Source organism: Mobula hypostoma, chromosome 2, assembly GCF_963921235.1.
Source record: "Mobula hypostoma chromosome 2, sMobHyp1.1, whole genome shotgun sequence".
NCBI lineage: Eukaryota > Metazoa > Chordata > Chondrichthyes > Myliobatiformes > Myliobatidae > Mobula > Mobula hypostoma.
In genome coordinates, this window is record NC_086098.1 from 134956722 (window position 1) to 134983113 (window position 26392).

General features: G+C 38.4%; 1 protein-coding gene across 2 annotated transcripts in view; it reads left to right on the plus strand.

Annotated features, from left to right (window-relative positions):
* The window catches only part of bub1 (BUB1 mitotic checkpoint serine/threonine kinase), a 59887-nt gene that overhangs the window by 884 nt on the left and 32611 nt on the right, over positions 1 to 26392 (plus strand). The window contains exons 1-12 of one of the 2 annotated variants that reach the window (XM_063040711.1): positions 778 to 795; positions 1705 to 1764; positions 1847 to 1988; positions 3007 to 3203; positions 8159 to 8274; positions 9661 to 9776; positions 10127 to 10197; positions 14392 to 14579; positions 16356 to 16468; positions 22775 to 23148; positions 23586 to 23644; positions 24626 to 24745. In XM_063040711.1, coding sequence (XP_062896781.1) covers positions 1932 to 1988; positions 3007 to 3203; positions 8159 to 8274; positions 9661 to 9776; positions 10127 to 10197; positions 14392 to 14579; positions 16356 to 16468; positions 22775 to 23148; positions 23586 to 23644; positions 24626 to 24745 — 1411 coding nt within the window. In that variant the 5' untranslated portion in view covers positions 778 to 795; positions 1705 to 1764; positions 1847 to 1931. Of the gene's footprint in view, positions 1 to 777; positions 796 to 1704; positions 1765 to 1846; positions 1989 to 3006; positions 3204 to 8158; positions 8275 to 9660; positions 9777 to 10126; positions 10198 to 14391; positions 14580 to 16355; positions 16469 to 22774; positions 23149 to 23585; positions 23645 to 24625; positions 24746 to 26392 lie in introns of those variants that run through there. The other variant, XM_063040710.1, reaches the window with a different exon arrangement.

A 26392-nucleotide genomic window follows, 5' to 3' on the forward strand; every position in this document is an offset into this window, starting at 1 on the left:
TCCGGCTTCTTCCTCCTGTATTCGATAATTAGTTCTTTGGTTTTGGTGGCGCTAAGTGAGAGATTGTTGTGGTGCCATTCAACCATTCCTGCTATATGCCGATTTATTGGTACCTTTGATTTGGCTAAAAGCATTAGTGTCGTCAGCAAAGATAAACTGAGCTGTATTTAGCAATCATGAGTACGAAGCGAAGAAAGCAGGGGACACAAACATAAAAGGTTCTGCAGATGCTGGAAATCCGGGGCAACACAAAAAATGCAGCCCTGTAGTGCACCTGTGCTGACTGAGTCTGGAGCATACGTTGCGAACCCATATCAGCTGGGGTCTGCCAGTGAGGAAATCAAGGATCCAGTTGTACAGGGCCCAGGTTTTGAAACATACTGACGAGTTTCGATAGGATGATAATTTATGTCTTGCACAATATTTGTCAGTCGTTGTTTATTAATTTTTTTGAAACTCCAATGTATTTCTTAACTCTTACTTAAAGTGCCTGTGAGAAAATGAATCTCAAGGTAGTGTAGGTAACCTACATACTTTGGTAGCAAATTTACTTTGAACTCATGTACCTGTCCAAGTACCTTTAAAATGTTGTTATTGTACCTGTCTCGACCACTTCTTCTGGCAGATTATTCCATATACTGATCAGCTGGGTGAAAAAAATTACCCCTCAAGTAGAAGCAAGGGTGCAGAAAGTTGTCACGTGCACATGAAGGCTGAGATGGAGGTATAATGACAAACACGCTTGCAGCAGCATCATGAGCGTGTTGGAACAATCTCACCTATTGTAGAGAATATGTGAGTCCTCTAACATTTTGTCCCTAAGCTGGTGCAGCACTTTGATACTATGCTTATTGTCATTAGGCTTTTACCTGGTAATTTGGAATCCTGTTTGAAATGGTTGGCTTCTGACCCATGTAGTTATTATATTGGATTAACCTGATAATCCAGTATAATAACCGTCTGAATTGCACCATCTCGGATCGCAAGACCCTGCAGCGGATAGTGAGGTCAGCTGAGTAGATCATCGGGGTCTCTCTTCCCGCCATCACAGATATTTACACCGCACGCTGCATCTGCAAAGCAAACAGCATTATGTAGGACCCCACGCACCCCTCATACAAACTCTTCTCCCTCCTGCCATCTGGCAAAAGGCACCGAAGTACTCGGGCTCTCACGACCAGACTATGTAACAGTTTCTTCCCCCAAGCCATCAGACTTCTCAATACCCAGAGCCTGGACTGACACCAACCTACTGGCCTCTACTGCGTCTATTGTCTTGTTTATTATTTATTGTAATGCCTGCACTGTTTTGTGCACTTTATGCAGTCCTGGATTGGTCTGTAGTCTAGTGTAGTTTTTGTGTTGTTTTACGTAGTTCAGTGTAGTTTTTGTATTGTCTCATGTAGCACCATGGTCCTGAAAAACGTTGTCTCGTTTTTACTGTGTACTGTACCAGCAGTTATGGTCAAAATGACAATAAAAAGTGACTTGACTTGATATAAATTAGACTGAGTATTGAACTTGCTCTGTTTTGATATAGAGTTTAACGTCTGAACCATTGGATGCTATGTTTGTATTTGCAAGGAAACATTTTTCCTTCATTCTCTTCATGATTATTTCATGTCCGTTGTGTGAGTGCAACATAGTTCTGAACTGATAATATTGAGCAGGTGCTGATATTAAGATATTTAATTTTATTTGCAGACAGTTTGAAGCTAAGATACAAAGCTATGCCGGTGATGATCCATTAGATCTATGGGACAGGTAAAATATTCAATTAATAGAATGTTTCTTGATTGTAATATTATCTGAAAAGTTAGTTACATTTACTATTTGTTATTTCTAGATTTATACAGTGGGCAGAGCCTCTACTTCCTCCAACAGAAAAAGATGAGTTGGTCTCTGTGTTAGAAAAGCTTGTGAAGAATTTTATGAATGTCAAGAAATATTCAAATGATCCAAGATATGTCAACTACTTGTTGAAACTGGTAATTGCTTTGTGCAATATTTTGGACAGTTAATTTGATTTTTAAAATAACACTATAATGTTATTTCCAGTTATCAATGTTGATGAATGCTTTTATTGTGAGTGAGGTGTATACAATCTTCGGCCTTGGGATCTTAGAAAAAAATGTGGATGGCACGCCAAAGCACAGTTACTGTTTCACGTGGGCATGGTTCCTAATTGGTCCCAAATACTGTCTTACATCTTCAGCCCCTAGTTTGCAATCACTTTCTTTTGTGTGGTAAGGAGATAAAATTAACTTTTGTGAAGAGGTAAAATTTAAATATTTCTTCCCCATATATTGCTACCTTTCATTTAAGTTATGTCAACTTGCATCTTTAGATAATTTGTTGTTACATAGAATTTAGAATATATGCTTTGAAATTTTAATAATTTTATTGCAATTTTGGAATTTATCTTAATCACACACTATTCTCTACATTGTCTTTTTTTCCTTTCATATTAACTGGGTGTAATTAAATTATGGAATGACCTGTAAAACAAAAGCTTTTCACTGTATCTCAGTACATGCAACAATAAGAAAACTAATTACTAAACACCAATCCCTGATGATTTCTTTGATTGCTTGCAGTAAGCTTGAATACACTATGTACCAATTATTCACCAGACATAAAAACCCACTACACACCTCATTGCCGGTTTTCTGATGATCTTGCCTATATAATGCAAGAAATTAAAATTGTCTTTCTACAGATTACATAAGATTTGATGGGAAGAAGAGAAATTTGCAAGCTGTTCTCATGAATTCTTTACAAAGCTATCACACTATTTAAAAATTAAAACAATTCAATAAACATAAATTGATAGTTATTTTCCTTTAGTCAAGTTTGAAATTTCTAATCAACATTACTATCATCTAGTAATTTCTCTCAAATGTTATTTTCCATCAGGTGCTTTTTGTTAAAGAGCTGTCTTATCCTTTTTATATGTAACATCAACTATGTTTTTCTTTTTGATTATTTTGTTCTTTATTTCTTCAGATAAACTGCAGCACAACACCACTTGAATTTTTCAATTACATGGATGGCCAAGGGATTGGCACAAAATCAGCTGCGTTCTATCTTGCTTGGGCAGAGCTGCTTGAGATGAAAGGGAACGCTTTGATGGCGAATAGTATTCTCCAGAAAGGCATTCAAAATTCTGCAGAGCCATTGGACATTTTGGTCCATCAGTATAGGTAAGATCAAACTAAAATTAATCCTATTGCTTTGTATTCTACTTTTATAAATTGGATTGGAAATTAGAGTATTTTTGGGTCATCTCTAATTGTACAAACTTGAATCAAGCTTAGAGATGTGTTTCACCAAGTTTTTGAAAATAGCATTGCAATGGGGAGAGGGGTGGAATCTTACTTTCTACTCTTTTTTTAGAGCCCGTGTTATAATGTAAAATAGTCATAGTAAACAACAGCACAGAAACGGACCCTTTTGCCCCATCTAGTCCATACCAAACCATTTACAATTGCCTACACTAATCGACCTGCACTGGGATCAGAGCCCTCCATACCCCAACCATTCATGTAACTATCCAAACTTCTTGGATGTTGAAATCGAGCTTGCATGCACCACTTGTGCTGCCAGCTCATTCCACACTCTGAGTGAAGATGTTTCCCTTTCACCCTTAACCCATGACCTCTAGCTGTGGTCCTCAGCGGAAAAAGCCTGCTTGCAGTTCCCTCATCTATACCCCTCATAATTTTGTATACTTCTATCAAATCTCCTCTCGGTCTTCTACATTCCAAGGAATGAAGTCCTAACCTAATCAATCTTATAACTCCAGACCCAGCAACATCCTTGTAAATTTTTTATGTACTCTTTCAACCTTATTTACATCTTTCCTGTCGCTCCCTACGCGATTCCTTTGTCCCTTCGTCCCTCCCCACTGATCTCCCTCTGGCACTGTTCCTTGCAAGCAGAACAAGTGTCACACCTGCCCCTACACCACCTCTCTCACTACCATTCAGGACTCCAAACAGTTCAAACACTTCATATACCGAGTAGGGGCAGTCATATACTGAGTTCAGTGCTCCTGTGTGGCCTCCTGCATATCAGTGAGAACTGACGTAGATTGAGAGACTGATTCGCTGAGCATCTATGCTTCATCTGCCAGAAAAAATGGGATCTCTGAGTGGCCACCAATTTTAATTACATTTTCCATTCCCATTCTGATATGTCCATCCATGGCTTCCTCCACTCTCGTGATAAGGTCACACTTGGGTTGGAGGAACAACACCTTATATTCCGTCTGGGTAGCCTCCAACCTGATGGCATGAACATCGACTTCTCCAACTTCTGCTAAGGCCCCACCTCCCCCTCGTACCCCATCTGTTACTCATTTTTATGCACACATTCTTTCTCTCACTCTCCTTTTTCTCCCTCTGTCCCTCTGAATATACCTCGCCCATCCTCTGGGTCACCACCCCCCCCCCCCGTCTTTCTTCCCGGACCTCCTGTCCCATGATCCCCTCGTATCCCCTTTTGCCTATCACCTGTCCAGCTCTCGGCTCTATCCCTCCCCCTCCTGTCTTCTCCTATCATTTTGGATCTCCCCCTCCCCCTCCAACTTTCAAATCCCTTACTCACTCTTCCTTCAGTTAGTCCTGACGAAGGGTCTCGGCCTGAAACGTCGACTGTACCTCTTCCTAGAGATGCTGCTTGGCCTGCTGCGTTCACCAGCAACTTTGATGTATGTTGTAGAACTCTATAGGTGGGATCATTCAGAATCTGCTAGACTTTCCTGTGATACTCCTCAGAGGACATCAGACCGTTGCATTTCCCTTGTCCAATGGTAAAATCATGACGGTTGGGTTTCGCAGTAGTACCTGGGGGAGCCAGTCGCTCTACTTTTGTAATGTTGGGTTTTGGCAAAACTGCTCTTTTTAGGACCATGCAGACTTCTATCTCCGTGGTATCCGGTGGTTTTCCGATTGCTTGCTCTCCTCTGCCAAATGTAATCCTAATGAGGTATGCCTCTGAGGACTGGAGCAAACTAGCCCCTTGGCAAGGACTGATCTAGCTGCCTTGTCGATGCTTTGCCAGTTTGATTGATGGCAATCCTTTCTGGGTCCAGTGGTGGGATGGCTGCACTTCACTTGGAGAGTTTGTTGTATTTCCTGACCTGCCTCACAGTGTTCCTTCGTGAAACTAGTTCACCTTGGGCAGCAGTGGTCCTGTCGATGTACTCTCAATCGTAAGGAGACATGTGGGTTGATGATTCCAGGTGATGAGACAGTTGTCTGCTCGTGTTGATGTCCAGAGTAAATCTAATGTAATAGATATGCTCCTTAATCAAAGCTTGGCTAGCTCGTCGTAGAATGTGTTTAGCCTCTGGTGAAATCAGTGCGGAACACAACCTCACAAACTTGGGGATGATGTCCTTGTCCTGGCATCCCAGAAAGAAGGCTTGCCTTCTCGTTGCGCAATGATTCAGAACGATGAATATTGCAGTGAACATCCTTCCCGTAGACATAAGTGAAAAAGATCTAGTGCTTTCCTGGTGTATATGACAAATAAACTCTTCTCGGGCTTCAAGCCGGGTAAAGGTATCAATTATAACTGAGTAGCCATTCCCTATTTCCTGGAGAAAAGAATTTTAACAAAGGCAAAGGTCTCACTCTAAGTAAGGACTGGAATTCAATTGTAAACAAGGTGGGAGAGTGGAAACCTGATTGGATAAGGACTTTATTGGGAGGGATGGACTACGGGGGTATAAATACCACTGGACTAGACTTACCCAGGCATCATCCCTGAAGAAGATGGCAGAGTTTGTCATTGAAACATCAGTTATAATCGATACCTGTACCCAGCTTGAAGCCCTAGAAGAATTTGTTTGCCAGATATGCTGGGGAAACCACTAGATCCTTTAACAACCTTATGTTTCTTGGGACAGTCTGCGATCTCTCTGCTAATTTGTTCCTCAAAATCCCTTGGACTGTTGGGTGGTCTGTAATATAGCCCCAGTAACGTTCTCATGCCTTTTTTTATTTCTCGGTTCCACCCATAATGCCTCACTAGGTGAGTTGTTCAGTCTGTCCTGACTGAATACTGCTGTGATATTTTCCCTGACCAGTAATGCCACCCCTCCTCCTCTAACCCTTCCCACCCTGTTGCGTCTAAAACAACAGAACCCTGGAATATTGAGCTCTCAGTCCTGCCCCTGCTGCAAACAAATCTCACTAATGGCTACAATATCATAATACCAGGTGTTGATCTATGCCCTGAGATCTTTGGCCTTTCCTACGATACTACTTGTGTTGAAATATACGCAGCTCAGGACATTAGTTGCATCATGCTCAACCTTTTGGTTCCTCACTTTGTCTCCACGACCTCTCCAATAACTGTCCTGGCATTCTGGTTTCCATCCCCTACAACTCTAGTCTAAACCCCACTGTACAGCACTAGCAAACCTTCCCGCTAGGATATTAGTCCCCCTCCAGTTCAGGTGCAAACCATCTCTTCTGTACAGGTCCCACCTTCTCTGGAAGAGAGCCCAATAATTGCAAAATCTCATTCCTTTCCTCCTACATCAACTCCTTAGCCACTTATTAAACTGTATAATCTTCCTATTTCTGGCCTCACTATCCCATGGCCCGGGTAGCAACCCTTGGGATCACAATCCTGGAGTCCTGCCCTTTAGCACCTAACTCCCTGAACTCCCTTTGCAGAACCTCGTCACCCTTCCAACCTCTGTCTTTGGTACCTACATGGACCATGACCTCTGGCTGTTCACTCTCCCACTAAGAATGCAGAGGACTCGATCTGAGAGGTCCCAGACCCTGGCACCCCGGAGGCAATATACCATCTGGGAATCTCTTTCTTGTCCACAGAACCTCCTTTCTGTTCCTCTAGCTAACAAGTACCCTATCACCACCGCTTGCCCTTCTCTCCCCCCCCCCCACCCCCTGCCCTTAGCAGAGTCAGTTTCAGTGCCAGAGATCTGACCGTTGTGACTTTCTTCTGTTTGCTTATTTTCCCCCCTCCCCCCCCACCACCCCCAGCAGTGTCCAAAGTGGTATACCTATTGAGGGGGGATGGCCGCAGGGGTACTCTACACTGGCTGTTTAACCCTTTCCCCTTCCTGACCAGTTTCCTATGTCCTGCGCCTTGGGTGTAGCTACCTCTCTATATGTATGTATCTATCGCTCCCTCAGCCTCCCAAATGATCCAGAGTTCATCCATTTCCAGCCCCAACTCCTTAATGCAGCGTATTAGATGCTGCAGCTGGATGCATGTCTCACAGTTGTAGTTGTCAGGGCACTGGAGATCTCCCTGCCTTCCCGAATCCCACAAGAAGAGCATTCCACTATCCTGCCTGACATCTGTACTGTTCTAACTGAGCAAATAGAAAGAAGGAAAAAAAACAATAAACTATGGGAGAACTAAAGAATTCTATGTACAGATTGTTTTTTTTTGCTTTCTCTGACTGGAGCCTAAGTGAACTAAAGCCTGAAAATCTGCACTCTAGTTCTGTCCACTCCAACAATCGATGCACTGCTTGCTCCTGCCTTACTTTAACTTGTTCTTGCCAATTAATCTGGAACGCTGCTCAAAGCTCCAAACTGCCGCATTTCGCTGCCTTTTCTACTCATTTGGTGAACCTCAGTGAGCTACGCCTTCTCAGAATTCTGATCTTTCCGACTGGATGCTGCTCAAAACTACAAACTGCCGTGAGTCACTGCCTTTTCTGCTCAATTCATGAACCTGAGGGAACCACATCGTCTCAAGATTCTTATCTCTTTGATTTGCCGCTGCTGAAAGCTGTGGCAAAATGAAATCAATATAATTGTTACTCAGCAGTATCTTGTGATTTCAGATTTGTTTCATTAGTGGAAGTAGTTTATTTATTAATACCATTCTCCTTATAGGTACTTCAATATTTATTTATAAATTAATGTGTGCTATTACCTTTTGAACATTATAGTTCATCTTTGTGTTTATTTGGGGATGTCTTGGATACAAAGGTGAGCATTTTGATGGTATTGGCGTTTCTTGTTATTTCTTGTAGATAATGACAGTGCATGTAAATTGATACGTAATTAACCATTTGATGTACAAGTTTTTCAAAATAAAGTGAGTTTTGCTTCTTCAGATTTTGTTTCACTTTCTTGTGAATCATAGTTATGTTATTTTGTAGGAATTTCACAGCTCGAGTTTCTCAGAACCTATTGTCTGTACAAATGGATAATTCTGTTAAATCCACACCAATGTCTTTGGCAAACCAGCAAAGTATGCCGTTGGAGACTCAAGATGGTGAGGTATTTTAACTTAAATTATTTAATGTTTATTCCCCTGTATGTTAGAAGAGCTGTTCCCATCACTGATCTTTGCAGTACTTTAGTATCAGAGCCATCTAATCCAAAAATGGTCTACTTACTTTCTTACAGATTTTTATTTGTTAACCAATTTGCATTCCAAGCTCCTTCAATTCCGTGTGCTCTGGTTTTCTTTAATTATCTTGTGTGTGTTCTTTAGGCATTCACTGGTTTGCCTTTGCTAGCGTTGCTCTTTGCAACCTTGTACTTGAACAGTTTCCTCAGACGAAATTTACTTTCCTTAAATCCATCCTGGCTCTACTCAATCCTAATATTAATTTTCAGAGTCCTGTTACAATTTCAATAAAGCATTCTGACATTTATCTAATTCAACTAATTCCAGGTTAACTGGTCTGTAATTTCCTTGTTACATTCTCCCTTTTCTTAAATAGTATCATTATATTAATGACTTTCTAATATCCATAGAGTCATAGGGCAATCTCTTCATTCCAGAAAGCTAGCCAACTTTTGTTACTTGTACTCAAAGTCCTGTATTCAATATCTTGGACAAAGAAATAAAAATCATGCATGCAATTTTGCGTGTGTGTTGTGCTGCCAAAGCCTGATCTAATTGCATTAAAGCAAAAACTTGCATTTGCTTTTAATATAGCCAAATAATTCAAGGGTTACAGGAGCAATTTAGCACTTCGATGGAAAAATTGATACCATCCTACAAAATGAAGCAAGGAAACATGTAAGCACAAACTTGGTCATAGCTTGTGGTAGGGTTTATGGGTAGTCTTCAATGTAGGAAGAGAGGAGAGCTAAATGAGAGAACATAAGAGCCTTGGTCTGCTGAAGATAAGGATATCAATTTCGGAATAAGCACATGTATATATGTGGATCACCAAAAATCAAGATTTAGAGGAATCCAGTTATATGCAATTGTAACAGGGCCAGAATGATGACAGTTGGGGAGGGGAGAGGCATTGTAGAAATTCATACTGAGGGTTTACTTGGTCAAAGATCTGACAAACACTTATTTACACCATTATGACATCAAAAATATTTTTAACAAATTTTCAAACATGATCTGCCTTTCATAAATCAATTTTGACTTAGCTGAATATCAATTTTTGCAAAATAATTGTACTTTTAACCAGTGTAAATTGATAACAGCTGTCGAATTAATATTATGACAAAATATCTTGGTGTTGTTACACAAAAACTGCTGCACAACAGAAATTCAGTTTGACTTTTGTTTTCATACCTATATTAATACATTGTTCTTGATGTTTTAGGAGTAATATTTAGAAATGGGCCTATATTTTCAAGTACAAACATTTGCTTTTTAGATTTTATTTTAAGTGTTTTATACATTTAGGGTTTAAACATGAGCCATTGGGAAACTCTCAGCTCATCAATCAAGATTCAGCTGGTTTGAGTAAATTAAATTTGAATGCTGTGCCGGCAGGCATAGAAGCTCTTCCCAAATCTCAGGTAACCTAAATTTTTGCTACAATTAAGGTTTGTGCTAATTTTAAATAATATAATGTGAGCTAGTATGGAGTTAGTTTAGTCTATTTACTGAAATTGCATGATTAAATACCTGCAGTGCAGTCTTGTATCTTGGAAGACCTGATGAGGTTCACACAAAAGTCATTCCCATTTGCTAAAGGTACCAGAGTGCCAGTAAAGAGGGAAAGTTTTCTCATTTATAAGGGTTGCTGGAGTTAGTGGGAAACTTAAATAAAATGCATTGGATGCTTAAAATTCTGTCAATGTTGTAGTCTAACCTCTGAGTATTTGTTCATCTTGTTAAAATTAGGATTTGTATCTTTGCAATACAGGGTAACATAGAAAATGGCTCCAGCTGGAAGCAATCTCGACTTAATTCTTGTGATACGGAATCGAGAGCTTTGTAAGTATATTTATGTTTATAGATTACTGATAAAACATGCCAAGATGTAAATAATTATAGGAGGTCTAGTAAAATTTTGAGGTACATTGAAGTTGTCAAAATATAAAACAAAAATCTGTAAGAGTTGGAACTCTAGGGAGGGAAAAGCAGATGTGGCAAGCCTTGGTGAAGAAAGAAACAGATTTAACATTTCTAGTCGATGTCTTTTCACCAGGAACATTATTTTCACTTTTTCGTTTCATAAGCAATGGTGTACAACAAGGACTTCCATTATACTGTGTTTCTAAAGTACTAATGTTGTTGGGGACTTCGTTGTCAGGCAAAATAGATACAATTGTTCCTTTCCTTTTAATAGCTGTGATTGCAATTTTTATTACAGCAGTTACAATGATTCAGCATGCTTTAGAGTTTGGTGCTTATGTAGCAGATTTTCTGGACTATCAAATGTTATTTTATCAATATTACAACACCTTTAACATTTCACACATTTGATGATTTTTAAAGATGTTGCATACCAATGTTTTAGTGAACCTTGTAAACTTAAAGGAGTGTAGGAACAGGACCAAGTTAAGTTTGAAGGGAGTGTGGGAACTGGAGATTCAGTGAGCAGGCAGTGCACAGCCACCAATAGACAGGGGTCCTGATGAATGGAAAAGGAGCACAGTAAGCAATACCTAGTGAGCCAGATGCCAAATCATTGGGATTTCTGAATGTAGCTGTATTGGGGCAGCTTCTCTAGTGAGAAATGTGACTAGTCCTGAGGTGTAGATCTTTGTTATTAGATCGGGGATACTGTATGGTTTGCTGCATCCATTGTTCTCAGTTTCATTTCAGTGGAGTGAATGGAATAGGCAACTATCTTCTGTGTTAGTGGAGATCTTGGGAGGAAGCTGAGAAGGAACATCTACCTCACACTTTGGCTTTAGACGGTTACAACTGCTTTAGCCTTGTATTTGGTGTTCATGTCTGAATCACAATGGCAATAGTCTTGGACCCTCCTCTTCTCCGGTCTACTACCATTCGTGACTCGATAGATAGAGAAATGCAGGATGGAAATGGACTGTTTGGTACACCAACTCTTCTATGCAAACAATAGAGCACCCATTTTACATTGACCTTACCTGAAACCATTCTATCTCCCCATATTTCCATTAAATCTCCCCCCACCAGCACTCAACATGTACATTCTACCAGCCATTTACACACTAGGGCAATTACAGCAACCACTGAACCTACCAACCAGCTCCTATTAAGCTGCCAGCACTTCTTTGAAATATGGGAAGAAAACTGAATCACCCAGGAGAAATCCACACCATAGCCACAGGGTGAAAGTGCAAACTTCATACAGAAAGACAGCACCAGATGTAAGGATTGAACCTGGGTCACTAGGGCAGTGAGACAGCAGCTTAAACAACTGTGCCACTGTTTCTCATTGTGGTAGGATGTAGACGTTGGGTCTGATCTTTTTATTGTGGGGGTCAGAGAGTTCTGTCTGTTTTGCTGTTTACTCCTTTGTTGAAATTTCATTAGTTGGACAGTTCAGTTTGATGCACATCTGTTACTGCACCCATTGTGCCAATGTGATCTACTCAGTAAACCTGAATTTCCTCCGTGGGTTGAAAGTAATAAGGGTGACAGATATTCCTTGCCATGAGCCTGCAGGTTTACCTTTCTGATACTGTTGTTAGCGGCCCATGTCACGTTATGGATACCTGAGTAGTAGAGGAGTTAGATCTAGTCTGGGTCCATCTCATTTAATTTGTTGTCCCCACATACAGTTATGAAGCAAAGAAGAACCATGGAACCCATTCAAAAACATCAAACCCTTCTCCCCTTGTGGAAAAAAAAACCATGCAAACGGAACAAAAAAAGTGCAAAAACACAATATAAGCACAAAATCAATAGGCATACTTCAGTACAGTTCCCCACAATGTTCATTATCTACAGGTCATATCGATTCAAAAATCACCTAAAAGTAGCAACAAAAGAGCGACCAGACCTAGTACTAGAAACTAGAACACATCATAAACCTGAATTAGAGTCGATTAAACCTTGCTCTGGTACCATCCACCGATGCCATAGAGAGAGATCGCTCGAACGCAAGGACCTTCCCTCAGGAGCAGCGAATGAGAGTCCTCCAAAAGCAGACGCCTTCCCTGGCAGCAGCTAGTGAGAGGCTGATAGGCGGCGCTGAATACTCACTCGCCTTCCACACTCATCTCAATTTCAATCATCTTCGGTGCTTTAATTGGGGAGATGTGGAGTCGATCATGGGCTCGCACCCCTCCCCTTGGCTTCCTGGCCTCCATGCCACGCGTTTTGATTGCAGCCTCATGGAATACTCTGAGAGACATCCAAGCACCAGATCGCACGGTTGACCTGAAATCAGTCCGCCAGAATGTAAATTGCAGGCTCTAACAGTAGCAGAACCATATCTGAAATAAAAAGAAAATGTAACAGAAGTGAAAAGAATTATAAATGTAAGGGTTGAGGTTGGTTAGTGCAGCATTCCAATAAAGACTGTTCTGCGAATCACCTACAACCTGTTATTCCAAATAATATGTAGAGTAAGACAGTGTAATATATCTTAAAATAAAAATTATGAAAGGTTGGAAATGTCATAAGGCCAAGGAGAATCTAGGTGAAAGATGGTATCAAATCATTGGCGTTACTTCATGACTAGAAAGTGAATAGTTTTAAAAATAATAAAGATAAACAAAAAACGGAAAAGGAAATGATTAGTAGTCATATTATCCAGGCAAAACAGTCCAGGATCCTGTTGGTTTGGCTGTTGCCTCTTGATCCAATATAGCGTCAGATTTCAGCTATCAAGACTGGGCTGCCATAAGTTAAACCACACATTGTCTGCAGCAATTTCATCAGTCTTCCTTGATACAATACTTTTGAATCATCAAGTATTATAAATGATGATTACCAAGCTTTTCTTCTTTCCATAACCCAAACTCAAGTATTCTAAATTATTCATTTGCACGAGGTATGTTTATACATAGAGCTGCTTGCTCATTTTGGGTTCACTCTTCACCTCTTTTCAAAGAATCAAAGTATATTTAGTTATCAAAGTTTGTACGCAGTATGTAATGCTGAGATTTGTCTTCCTGCAAACAGCCATGAAACAAAGAAACACCATGGGACCTTTTCAATAAAAAAAAATCAAACCCCAAGCGAGCAAAACAAATCATACAAGCGACAAAAAATGAGCGAATAACGGAATATTAAACATCAAGCCACAGAGCATTGAAACAATTAATTTAATTTTGTGCTGTATTGTTACTTAAATGAAGACCATATAGCCAGTCCCCCCGATCAAAATCACGTAAAAATATCAGTAAAAAAGGAATGACCAGAAATGCGTATAACATGAACTGCAGAGTCCTCTAAACAAGTTCAATCCACAAACTGTGCCGACCAAAACTTACCAAAGACTCTGACAGCAGGGAGAGAGAGACCAGTCAAAAGCAGGGAGATGGCACTGAACACCTATTCGGCTTCTGCTCTGCATTGATTTCAATTTTGCTTGATTCTTTAATTGGTGAGATCAGCGAGAACTGGAGTTGATAGTGGGCTCATGCCCTGTGTCCCAGCTTCTCGGCCTCCAAGCTACATGCTTCACTCCAAACCTCGCCAAGCTCCCTCCAAGACAGCAAAGCGCCAGATCGCTCAATTGGCCCAAAAACACACCACCAAAATGTAAATCACAGGTTCCAATCCCATGTAGTTTAGTAGAATCATATTTGAAAGAAGTAAAAGTAGTAGTTTTGTGTACTGTCTGAAGGACGTCACCATTGGTCACGTTGCTCGCTGGCATCATCCTGTCAGAACTCATTAACATTGCCTAGAACATTGAGTAGCTTTTCAGTGTTCTGGGCCAAGAAAGCAAGGAGTGAGGACAAATGAACAAGCAGCTCTATAAATAACACACAAATATATAAGTCTAAAAAGATATAAATAACAATGGAAAAACTTCAAAGTGCTTCACAAAATGAATGCTGAAGAAGTGGAATGATTCTTATTTGGGTATACCAGCACTTTGCTTTAACAGCTAGTTTTTGTTTATCTAGTGTGATCTTTTCTGTATGGATCTTATCAATTCATGACTAACGGTTTTTATTCTGCATATGGCACAATTTCAATAACTGGCTTGATTTTTACTTTCTCTTTAAAATACTCATTTAGAAATTCAATTGCATCTGCGCCTGTGCATCAAACCAGCTGCAAAATGCAGGAAATACCAGGTGAACTGCAGCAAGTTGTCATGTATGACAAGAGTGTTCTCTTTTCTGGAGATAAAGAAATGTGCTTTGAAGAAATACGAGCTCAGAAGCACATTGTACAAAGCCAACAGAAAGAACAAGAGGAATGGAGTATGTTGTTTATTCTTTCAGTATAACTTGCAGCTAATTCATTGGCTAAGCTAGGACTCATTATCTGCTTTAGAAAGATTTCCCATTTTCCTCATCTCCCTGTTGGTATGACTTCAGGGCTATCAAGGCATCCTTCACATTAGGGGAAGAAGGGGGTTGTATTTGAAAACACAAATTCTTTCTTTTTTTAATCTTTTTATTAATTTTCAAATTCATAAACCTAGCAACAATACTAATACAAAGAGATTGGGATTACATTGTTAGTCATTGACATATACAAGTAAAAACTACAGATAATACAAGTATATTAGGTCTCCCAAACTCTTAATATAATTAAACATGATAAAAAGAAAAATGAAAAAATATAAAAAAAACAAAATAAAAAAAACTAAACTAAACCAAAAACTGAACTAAACAAAGCTGAGCTATTGTATTACATTGGATACAATAATTAATGTCGTTAACTCTGCTCCTCTGTCCATATATTTTAGGTTAATAAAAGGGATTCGGGAAAGGTCAAGCTACATCATATGAAAGTGTTGAATAAATGGCCTCCAAGTCTCTTCAAATTTAACCGAAGGATCAGAAGTGACACTTCTGATTTTTTTTTTTCTAAATTTAGACAAGATACAGTGTGGGAAAACCATTGAAATGTAGTAGGAGGATTGATCTCTTTCCAATTCAATAGAATGGATCTTCTAGCCATTAATGTAACAAATGCAATCATCTGACAGGCTGAGGAGGATAAATAACTATGTTCCATCATTGGTAAACCAAAAATTGCAGTAATAGGATGAGGTTGTAAATCAATATGCAAAACTGTTGAAATAATATCAAAGATGTCTTTCCAAATTTTTTCAAAAGTGGGCAAGACCAGAACATATGAGTCAAAGAAGCTACCTCAGAATGACATTTGTCACAAATAGGACTTGTATGAGAGTAAAAACGAGCTAGTTTATCTTTAGGCGTGTGGGCCCTATGTACCACCTTAAATTGTATCAATGTATGTTTAGCACATATAGAGGAAAAGTTAACTAACTGAAAAATCTTCTCCCATTTCTCTCTAGGTCAGTGAAGTTGAAGTTCCCTTTCCCATTCATTCTTAAATTTATCAGATATACCTGGCTGTATTTTCAAAACATAAATTCTATGAGTGAATTTAATTCTGCATCTCAATTTTTGGATAATGATTTGCTAACTTTTAAAGGAGAATATCCATTGTCCAAAAAAAAACTAATGTGGGGGAAGTGTCTGAGGTCCAAATTAAATGGACCACTAGAGTCTAGGTAGTAAAAATGAAAGTTCAGACAGTATCCTGTAAATAAATTTAGCACTGTCAGATTAGATTGAAGGTAAAGTACAGCAACATGATATAGTTGTCCACATTAAAGATGTCTTCAAAATGCAATGAATCTTTGAGTCCTGCTGAGGTTATAAGTTTCTTTGTATTGTGGTAAATAATAACAATTTTTTTAAAAAATGCATACAATGCTATAAATTGTTCGGATGCTTGAAATAATATTTTGATACTATAGGTGTCTTTCATATAGTATTAAACCTCTCTTATCCTAGAACATTCTTATCTCTAAAGATAGCTTAATCCAAATGAAAATTATTTCAATAGGAGCAGGATAAGATAGGCTGTGTCGCCCCAGAGCCTGTGCCACTATTCAAATAAATCATGACAGACCTTGTCTGACGAAATTCCAAAAATCTCAATCTTGGAAGCTGTGTCAAAAGGCCCAGGAGGTAATTTCTGTACTTTTTTAATTGAAGAGGAGATGTTCAATAGCACCAAGTCTGATGAGATAAGATCACTGGAGCAGAAACTTGAACAATTGAAAATGCAGCTGAAGTTAACTCAGGAGCGGGAGCAGGAAATACTGCAGGTGAGTGTGTTTGTATTGTGGGCAAAGGTGGTTGAATGTGGTTCCCAGCCAAAACTTAGAAGCTTTAATTTATTGTATGTAATATATATCTTTTAAAGTGTATACTATGACTACTATATATCTTTTAAAGTGTCAAAATAAGGTCATGATCATAAAGTGGAGGTAGTGGAATCAGCTAAATAGACAAGGCATGGAAGGATACAGTTCTAATGAGGGCAAATAGTATTAGCGTGCATGGCTAATTAGGGTCAACATGGATATTATGGGCTGAAGGGCCCCTTTTTCTCTGCTGAACAACTCTGACTTGTATATTTATCCACTTGCACTTGAAGGTTGTGGTAGAACATGGAACGGTACAGCACAGGCCCTTATGCCAATCCTTTAGCCTACTCCAAGATGATTGTAATGCTTCCCCCCCTGCATAACCCTCCAATTTTCTTTCATCCATGTGCCTAAGAGTCTCTTGAATTTTCTAAACTATCTTCCTCTACCACAACACCTGGCATTGTGTTCCACACACCCACCACTTTAAGTTCATATACAAAAAAACAACTTGCCTCTGACATCCTTCTATGCTTTCCTTCAATCACCTCAAAAGTATGTCCTCAGATGAGTACAGGTCACTCGTCTGAGTGCTACTGGTACCATGTAACTCAGTACCGCCTGTCGCGTGGTCGGTGACCAAACCGGCTCCCCCACCAGGCTTGCCTGGTGAGGAGGGTGGCTAGACACCCTGCAGGTCGAAAAACAAGACCTGTCAAAGGGCTGATGAACCCTCTCGTAGGGTCAGCGGCCATCTAGCAAACATGTGCCATGAAGCGCAGAAAGGGCATCCCTTGTATCGAAGCTTGGTCTGGCCATTCACTGCAACAGAACTTCTCCCAGTCGTCTTGGACCCCACCATGCCGCTGGATCCGGGAGGGGATGTCAAGCGGGTGGGTCTGGACCTGTGCAACCGCCTACTCACCTAAAATCCATTCACGCACGCGTTGTTCCTTTCTGAGGAGTGGGGTACTACCACACTGACTGAAAGGAACCATCAACATCCTATGGGATGGATAGCCAGAGAGAGAGATGTCCTCTTGTATTAGCCATTGCCATCATGAGGGGTGGGGGAACATTGTCTGTCCACTCTATCTATGCCTTTTATCATCTTGTACACTTTATCAAGTCACCTTTCATCTGCTTCAAAGAGAAAATCCCTAGCTCACTCAACCTGTCCTCATATGACATGGTGTCTAATCCAGGCAGCATCCTGGTAAATCTTCTCTACATCCTCTCTAAAACTTCCTTTTCCTTTCTATAATGAGGTGACCAGAAATGAGCACAATACTCCAAACATGGTGTAACCTGAGTTTTATAGAGTTGCACGATTACTTCATGGCTCTTGAACTCAGTCCTCTGACTATTGAAGGCCAACACAGCACACAACTTTTTTTTCAATCTTTTTATTAGTTTCATAATAAACATACCATAATATTGATACAAAGTTATTGGGAATACATTGTTATAGTTAACATAGTTAAATATAAGCCCAGTTGACACATGAGTGTTAAATCTCCCAATCATACAGGATACAGATGTAATATACAAAACAAAAAAAATCTTTAAAAAATCATGAAAAAGAAAAAAAATAAAAATGTACCCCCCCCCCAAAAAAACTAACCTAAACAGTGTTAATCAACTAAACTAAGAAAAAAAAGGCATGGGCTGTTATGTAACATCAAAAAAAAGGAACCATTAGTGTCGTTGACTCTGTTCCTCTCAACATATATTAAAAAGAAATAGAATAAGTTTGGAAAAGGTCAAATTACATCATATGAAAATGTTGAATAAATGGCTTCCAAGTCTTTTTGAATTTAATAGAGGGATCATAAATAACACTTCTAATTTTTTCTAAGTCTAAACACAGCATAGTTTGAGAGAACCAATGAAATGTGGTGGGAGGATTAATCTCTTTCCAGTTTAGCAAAATGGATCTTCTAGCCATTAATGTAAGAAATGCAATCATCTGACGAGCTGAAGAGGTTAAATGACTTAATTCTATCATTGGTAACCCAAAAATTGCAGAAATAGGGTGAGGTTGTAAATCAATATTCAAAACAGTTGGGATAGTATCAAAAATATCTTTCCAATATTTTTTCAAAAAAGGACATGACAAAACATATGAGTTAAAGAAGCTATCTCAGAGTGACATCTATCGCATACAAGATTTATATGAGAATAATAACGAGCTAGTTTATCCTTAGACATATGAGTCCTTTGCACTATAAACTGTATCAGCGTATGTTTAGCACATATAGAGGATGAGTTAACTAATTGAAGAATATTTTTCCCGTTTTTCAATCGGTACAATAATCTTAAGTTCCCTTTCCCAATCAGTCTTAACTTTATTAGATATGTCTGGACATATTTTCATAATTGTATTATAAATAATTGCTATTACACCTTTCTGAAAAGGATTTAAATCTAAAATTTTTTCCAAAATATTCATTGAATATAAATTCGGGAAGGTAGGAGAAACAGTATTTAAAACATTTCTAACCTGTAAATATCTGGAAAAAATGAGATCTAGGCAAATTATATTTATTAGGTAATTGTTCAAAGGACATGAAACAATTATCCAAAAATAGATCACAAAATTGTACTATACCTTCAATTTTCCAAGCCAGATATGCTTGATCCATAATATAGGGTTGGAAAGAGAAATTAGATATAATAGGACTTCCTAAAATAAATTGATTCAACCCAAAAAATTTTCAAAATTGAAACCATATACGTAAAGTATGTTTAACTATTGGGTTATCCATTTGTTTATACAACTTAGAAAGAATAAAGGGAAACGAAGTCCCTAAAATAGAACCCAATGAAAACCCTTGTAAAGAGTTACATTCAAGATTGACCCAATGTGGACTTGAAGTTGCGTCCAAGTCCCATAACCAAAATTTTAAATATCGAATGTTAATTGTCCAATAGTAAAATCTGAAATTCGGCAAAGCTACCCCCCCCCCCTTTCTTTTAGATTTCTGTGAATGTCTTTTACCCAACCTAGGATTTTTGTTCTGCCATATATATGAGGAAATTTTGGAATTAACATTATCAGGAAAGGATTTTGGAATGAAAAATTGGCACCACCTGAAATAAATATAAAAATTTAGGCAAAATAATCATCTTGATAGCATTGATCCGACCGATCAATGACAGAGACATTGGTGACCATTTAGTAAACAAAGGTTTAATTTGATCAATTAAAGGTTTAAAAAAAAAATTAGCCTTGAGTAAATCTTTATGCTTTTTCGTAATTTTAACCCCTAAATATGTAAGAGTCAGTAACCAATTTAAATGGTAAACATCCATAAACAGGAACCTGTATATTTAGGGGAAATAGTTCGCCCTTATTAAGGTTGAATTTATAACCAGAATAATTGCTAAACTGAGCCAGCAAAGATAAAATAACGGGAATAGATTTCCCAGGATTAGAGATAATAACAAATCATCTGCATATAATGATAACTTATGTATTTCATTTCCACGGGTAATACCAAAAATGTTAGGTGAGTCTCGGATAGCAATTGCTAAAGGTTCAAGGGCAATATCAAATCATAATGGACTAAGAGGGCTTCCCTGCCTAGTACCCCGAGATAAACGAGAAAAGGGAGATCTTTGATAGTACAAACTGAAGCTACAGTGGTATGATATATCAATTTAATCCAAGATATGAATATCAGACTAAAATTAAATTTCTCAAACTCACTAAATAAATATGGCCATTCAACTCTGTCAAAAGCTTTCTCAGCATCTGATGAAATAATACATTCCGGAGTCCTAAGTGAAGAAGTATAGACAATATTCATTAACCTCCTAATATTAAAAGATGAATAACCATTTTTAATAAATCCAGTTTGGTCCACAGAGATCATTTGAAGTAGTACCTTTAAACTAGTTGCTAATATTTTAGAAAAAATTTTTGAATCTACATTCAAAAGAGATATCGGTCTGTATGATGCACAATCAGCAGGATCTTTATTCTTTTTAAGAATTAAAGAAATACAAGCTCCATAAAACGATTGTAATTTACCTAATCTGATTGCTTCTTTAAATATTCTAGACAACCAAAGAGAAAGAATAGAGAAAAAAAAACTTTAAAAATTGCCCTGTAAAACCATCTGGACCAGGTGCTTTGCCGGAATTCACTGAAGAAATACAGCTGTTATTTCTTCATCTGTAACAGGAGTTTTTAATGTTAAACATTCTTCGGGTGATAATTTCGGAAAATTCAATTTCCTTAAAAAATCATGCATGGTGTTAAGATTATGAGGAAAATCAGAGTTGTATAGAGGTATAAAATTCTTGAGAAGTTTTGTTTATCTTGTCATAATCAACTGTCAGAGTGTCATCATGTTTGCGGATCTTGATAATTTGACGTTTAACCAAAGTAGTTTTCAATTGATCAGCACACAACTTAACCACCTGATCAACTTGCGTGCCAGCTTTGAAGGACCTATGGATGTGAACACCAGGATCCTTCTGTTCCTCCACACTGCTAAGAATCTTGTCATTAACTCTGTAATTTGCCTTCAAGTTCGACCTTTCAAAGTGTAACACTTCACACTCTTCTGGACTAAACTCCATCTGTCACTTCCCACCTGAACTCTGTACTCTGTCAATGTTCTGTTGTAACCTACAACAACCTTCTACACTATCCACACCACCACCGACCATTATGAAATCTGCAAGTTTACTAACCCACCTTCCACTTCCTCTTTCAAATTAAAAATGACATGTGCCTCCACTATATCTTTAACTAGTTAATGCCCGATTCCAAAAACATTGCATTTTAAAAAAAAAGGTTTATCCTCCCATCACTCTTAATTTTATGCATTGACCTTTACTCCATTCCTTCATGGAAAGGACCAGCCTTTGACTATGCACTCTGTTTAGATCCTTCTTTATTCAGCATACTTCAATCAAATCTTCCTTAATTTTTATCTTTAAAGAAAACAATCCTAGCCCAGAAAATGTAGTCCCATGACCCAGGAAATAGTGTTATAATGTTTTCAATATCTTTCGCTAAAGGCCTCTCATTCATCCTGTAATATTGCAGCCAGGATTGAACACAATAGTCTGGTTGAGGATATTGTTGGGTAAACGTGGGAGGATATTGCCCAAACACTAAAATTGTATACAGAATGGTTTTGTATACAATCAGATCAATGTGTATTGATAAATCTAATGGCCTGGTGAAAGCTGACCCGAAGCCTGGTGGTCCTGGCCTTAATGCTCTGGTACCATTTGCCAGATGGTAACTGCTAAAACTGTTTGTGGCTGGGGTGGCTGGAGTCCCTGATGATTCTCCCAGCCTTTTTTAAGTATCTGTTGCTGTAATTGTTCTGAATAGAGTGAAGGTGTGCCGGGCTAGCTGCACCACTCTCTGCAGTGCCCTGCGATTGAGGGTAGGACAGTTCCTGTACCAAGCGATTACATAGCTGGTCAGGATGCTCTCAGTGGTGCTCCTGTAGAACATCCTGAAGATCTGGGGACTCTTGCCAAACTTCTTCAGCTGCTTAAGGTGAAAGAGGCGCTGTTGTACTTTTTTTCACCATGCAGCCGGTATGTACAGTCGAGGTGAGATCCTCTGTGATGTGTATACTGAGGAATTTGAAACTACTCAACCTCTCAAATACAGTCCCATTGATGTCAATAGGGGCTAGCCTGTCTCTGTTCCTCCTGTAATCCACGATCAACTCCTTCATTTTTTTTTGGCAATTAGGGAGAGTTTGTTTCATGGCACCGCTGTGTCAGGGCATTGACTTCTTTATAGGCTGTCTCGTCATTGTTGAAAATATGGCCTATCAAGGTGGTATCATCTGCAGATTTGATTAGCAGATTGGAGCTGTGGGTGTAAAGGGAGTAGAGGAGGGGGCTCCTGTATCTACTGTACTTGTGTAGACTCATGCATGGTTACTACAGTAATGTCTGGGATATTGATAGATGACCGTCTTATGTTGTAAAAGTCAAAACTACTCAGCAGGTAAGCTCGGTAAGCAGAGCAAGAAATAGGACGGACATTTTGGGGCAGTAACTTTCAACAAAGAGCACCTGATTGTAGGTCATTGACATGAAATGTTTATTACTCAGCATTTGCTTCTTAATATGTTTTCAACTATTCACTTAAATTTCAGAGGGAGGATAATGTTTTGTATTATTCCTATTATCCCAATAATCTTCTAAACATTTTGAAACTTTCAGTAAAATTGTACTTCCTACCAACTTTTTTTATCCTCAATGTGTACAATATCTATGCAGATCTCATCTCAAAATGCCTTGGAGTTGGCAACTACACCTTCACCATTACCCACTAAGTCTGATACACAGTCTATAGCCACTGCTTTACCAACGGAAATGGACAGTAGAGAAGAAACTAAGCAAAATTTATCTCCAAGCACCTGCGCTGGAACAGTCACGATTGCGAGTTTTACAGATGCTGCGCTGCAATTGTCCCAACATAGTGCTTCATTATCGGTGGCAAAGAAAGATAATAAGCAAAGATCTTCTGAAATTCAACCTGGCTTTCAAATTTTTGGACAACCAGAGAATGGCCTTAATAATTTCAGGGCGCAGTTAGAGCTGCCATCCAGATCTGTGGTTACAAGTGCAAATAATAGTAGCAGTGGGCAACAGTAAGTATTTTTGTTTTTAATTATTTTGAGTCTTATTAATGCTAGGCAACTTTTACCAAAAGCATACATAGCAACAATCACATTGTGTTTTAGTTTTAGTGTTCTAAAAATGAACTAAATAGTATTTTCAGTTTTATTAAGTTATTTTTATTGTGATGCATGTTGGTAATTTAGTTGGTGCATTTTAATTATGTTGGTGTAAGTTTTAAGTAAGGCCCTGGCACTGTAATGTTTAATTAAAATAAAATATTCTGTTAATGGTACACTGACAGTATTTAAGAACGTCTAAGATGTCAGATTGATGTTAAAAAAAATACACTAAACCAGGCCCAAATTTTGTATGTAAAAAAAAGTTCTTAACAATTGGTTCAAACAGAAAATGGTTTAAATACAATTTGATGACTATAACAGACTGAGAACTTTTTAATTTTCCTCAGGCTCATGAATGAAAGTGCTAACAGTTCTAGAATGACTTCCTTCACAAGACCAAAGGAAGGTAAATTTAAATAATGTTTTTGCAGATATCTAAAATAATATCACGTTATTGAAGAACTTTTTTAACATTTGTGGTGCTCATATCACACCACTGAAATAGCACTCACTGAGTATTGTCAAAATAAGCCAAAAGTAGAATTATAAAATTCTAATCTTAAGCCAAAATAAACAGAATTGGAAATACAAATGAATGCTAATTTATTAAGTAAATAGTTACAACTTTTTGTAAAGAAAGAAAGCCTAGTTTATTTTTATGTGCGTAATTCATGGACCATTAATTGCACTAGTTAAAAAGCATCATGTCCTCTCCCAGTTACCTCTCGTTAAAATGTATTTCACAGCCCAATAGTTGTAAGAATGCTGGCAAGTCCGATTCTCATGTAGATTTCCCTTTGTTACTACTTCCCCTTCACCACATTTTCTTCTTTTTCTTAAACTTGTTTATCATTTATTTCAAGATCTGATGAAAGATCATTGACCAGCAGCATCAACTATTTCTTTCTCCAAAAATGCTTTTGTGTAAATGTCAAGAACTTAAAGGTTTTAGTCTTGCAAGTCTTCAGTTGTGCTCTAGACTTGTTCTCACTCTTCCCTTGCTGAAGGAACAGCATTTGGGATGACTTGCTAGTGCACAATTAAGATCATGGCTGCTGACTAGTGGTGCCGATTTGCTGCAGGTTTCAAATGTTTACTGCAGCATTCATAGCAAATGACTCCTGCTTTTAAAAAGACTATGTTCTGTTTTGGTTAGTTATCACTGTTCCTTACTACAGTTGTTCCATGAACAGGCTCTTGTCTAGTTGTAACTTGGTCTTCATTTTGTATCTTTTTTGAGCATTTTATTAGAATGGATGGGGTCTGCTAAACTTCCTTGATTTTTACCTTTTGTACTTTTTAAAGTACTCGGTTCTTAAAGAATTCAGTGTGGAAATGGAGCATTACAAATATTTAATTATTCATTTTAAAATTCAACTGTTGACAGGAAATGTATCGGGATTAACCATGAATAGATCTCACACACCAAATTCCTCTTTTGGCATAATTCAAGCTACTCCATCCAGAGTCCTCCCATCACCTACTGTTTGTACTAAAGAGGCTTTAGGTAAGATGTTCCTTTCATTTTGTGGTGGTATAGTTAGCCCATGAAAGTCTTACTTATGCAAATAGAAAAGTGTCCTCTCAGAACTGATTCCCCACTTGATAAATTCTGAATTCCAACTGGTTAAATTAGAAATTACAAGCAATTTAATATGTTTGAAAATTGAGGGTAAAAATTGGTCATGGATGTTAATGCTAAATGAGATGAAATATCCAATTGTGTATATGTATTTTCTGCTGATGTTAGTGAAACTACATTTTTTCAGACACTATAATCAGCAGCAATTACCTACTACTTGTTTTGCACTGTCACCCAATAGCCATTCTTATTCTCATGCATTTTAACAAACTTGTCAGAGTAGAGTGCATTTTGACTGTTATGAGTACTTGACCAACACACACAAAATGCTGGAGAAACCCAGCAGGTCAGGCAGCGTCTATGGAAATGAATATTGAGGAATATGGTATTTCCCCCCCCACCCCCCCGCCCTTCCTTTCCAGTCCTGGTGAATGAGTTAGGCATGAAATGTCGTCTGTTTATTCATTTCTGTAGATGCTGCCTGACTTGCGGAATTCCTCCAGCATTTTGTCTGTGTGCTCTGCATTTCCAGCATCTAGAGAATCCCTTGTGTTTATGGTTACTTGAGTCTGGTTTTAATTTTACTACAGATTACTTCTTAAATCTGACAAATAAATAAAAATCCAAGGTTGAGAAACAAGCTGATCTATGCAAATCAGAGGTTTGAGATCTCAGAACAACCTAATGGTTTGAGATCTGAAAGAAATAATAGGACTATCTCAAGAACAATGTTAAATCATTGTGTATTAGTTTTTGTAAAAGTTTTTAGTTTGTTCAGTTTAGGAGGAAGACTTTTTTTTGTAGTTCTCTGTTCATTGTTAAGCAAATTGGCACGGTTGAGATTTGCCTCGAAACTGCCTCATATTTGAAGATTTGAGATGAAAACCTTTATTGAGATTAATTATAAGACATAATAGCTAAAAGGTAGGAAGTCTTACTGTCATGAGCACATTAATGAATGTTTAGGCTAAGGAGGTCACTGGGAAAGATTAAGGAAATGTTAATGTGAAAGTATAATTATACAACTCTAAAATAAACCATTGTAAACATTCCATAGAACAGTACAGCACAGGAACAGGCCCATTGGCCATCCATGTAGTTTATGTCCATTTATTTCCTGCCTGTTCATGTGCATGAATAGTTGTTTCTTAAGGCTGATTTATACTTGTGTGTAATAGCTTAGGCCGTATCCTACGCAAATGGGCTACGCCGTTGTGAGCACTTATACTTGTGCGTTGGTGTGTCTGTGTCGCTCTGCAATTCACCGCCAAAACACTAGTTGGCGGTGGGATTTCTATACCACTGTGTGGAGTTTCTTCGTGTTGAAACGCAACACGAAGAAACTCAAACTCCAAACAATGGCGACTGAAACTGAAGGAGGGTGAATTTTCTGTGCTTGTCCGGCCATTGAGAGACATGGACGAGGAAATGCATTTCAAATATTTTCAGATGTCGGCAGGTAGATTTGACAATTTGGTTCATCGTCTCTAACCATTTATTTCGCATCAGTGTACGCACAGTATACTCAGAGACTAGCAATCACCTTTTCAGTTTTAGCTTCAGGTGGAAGTG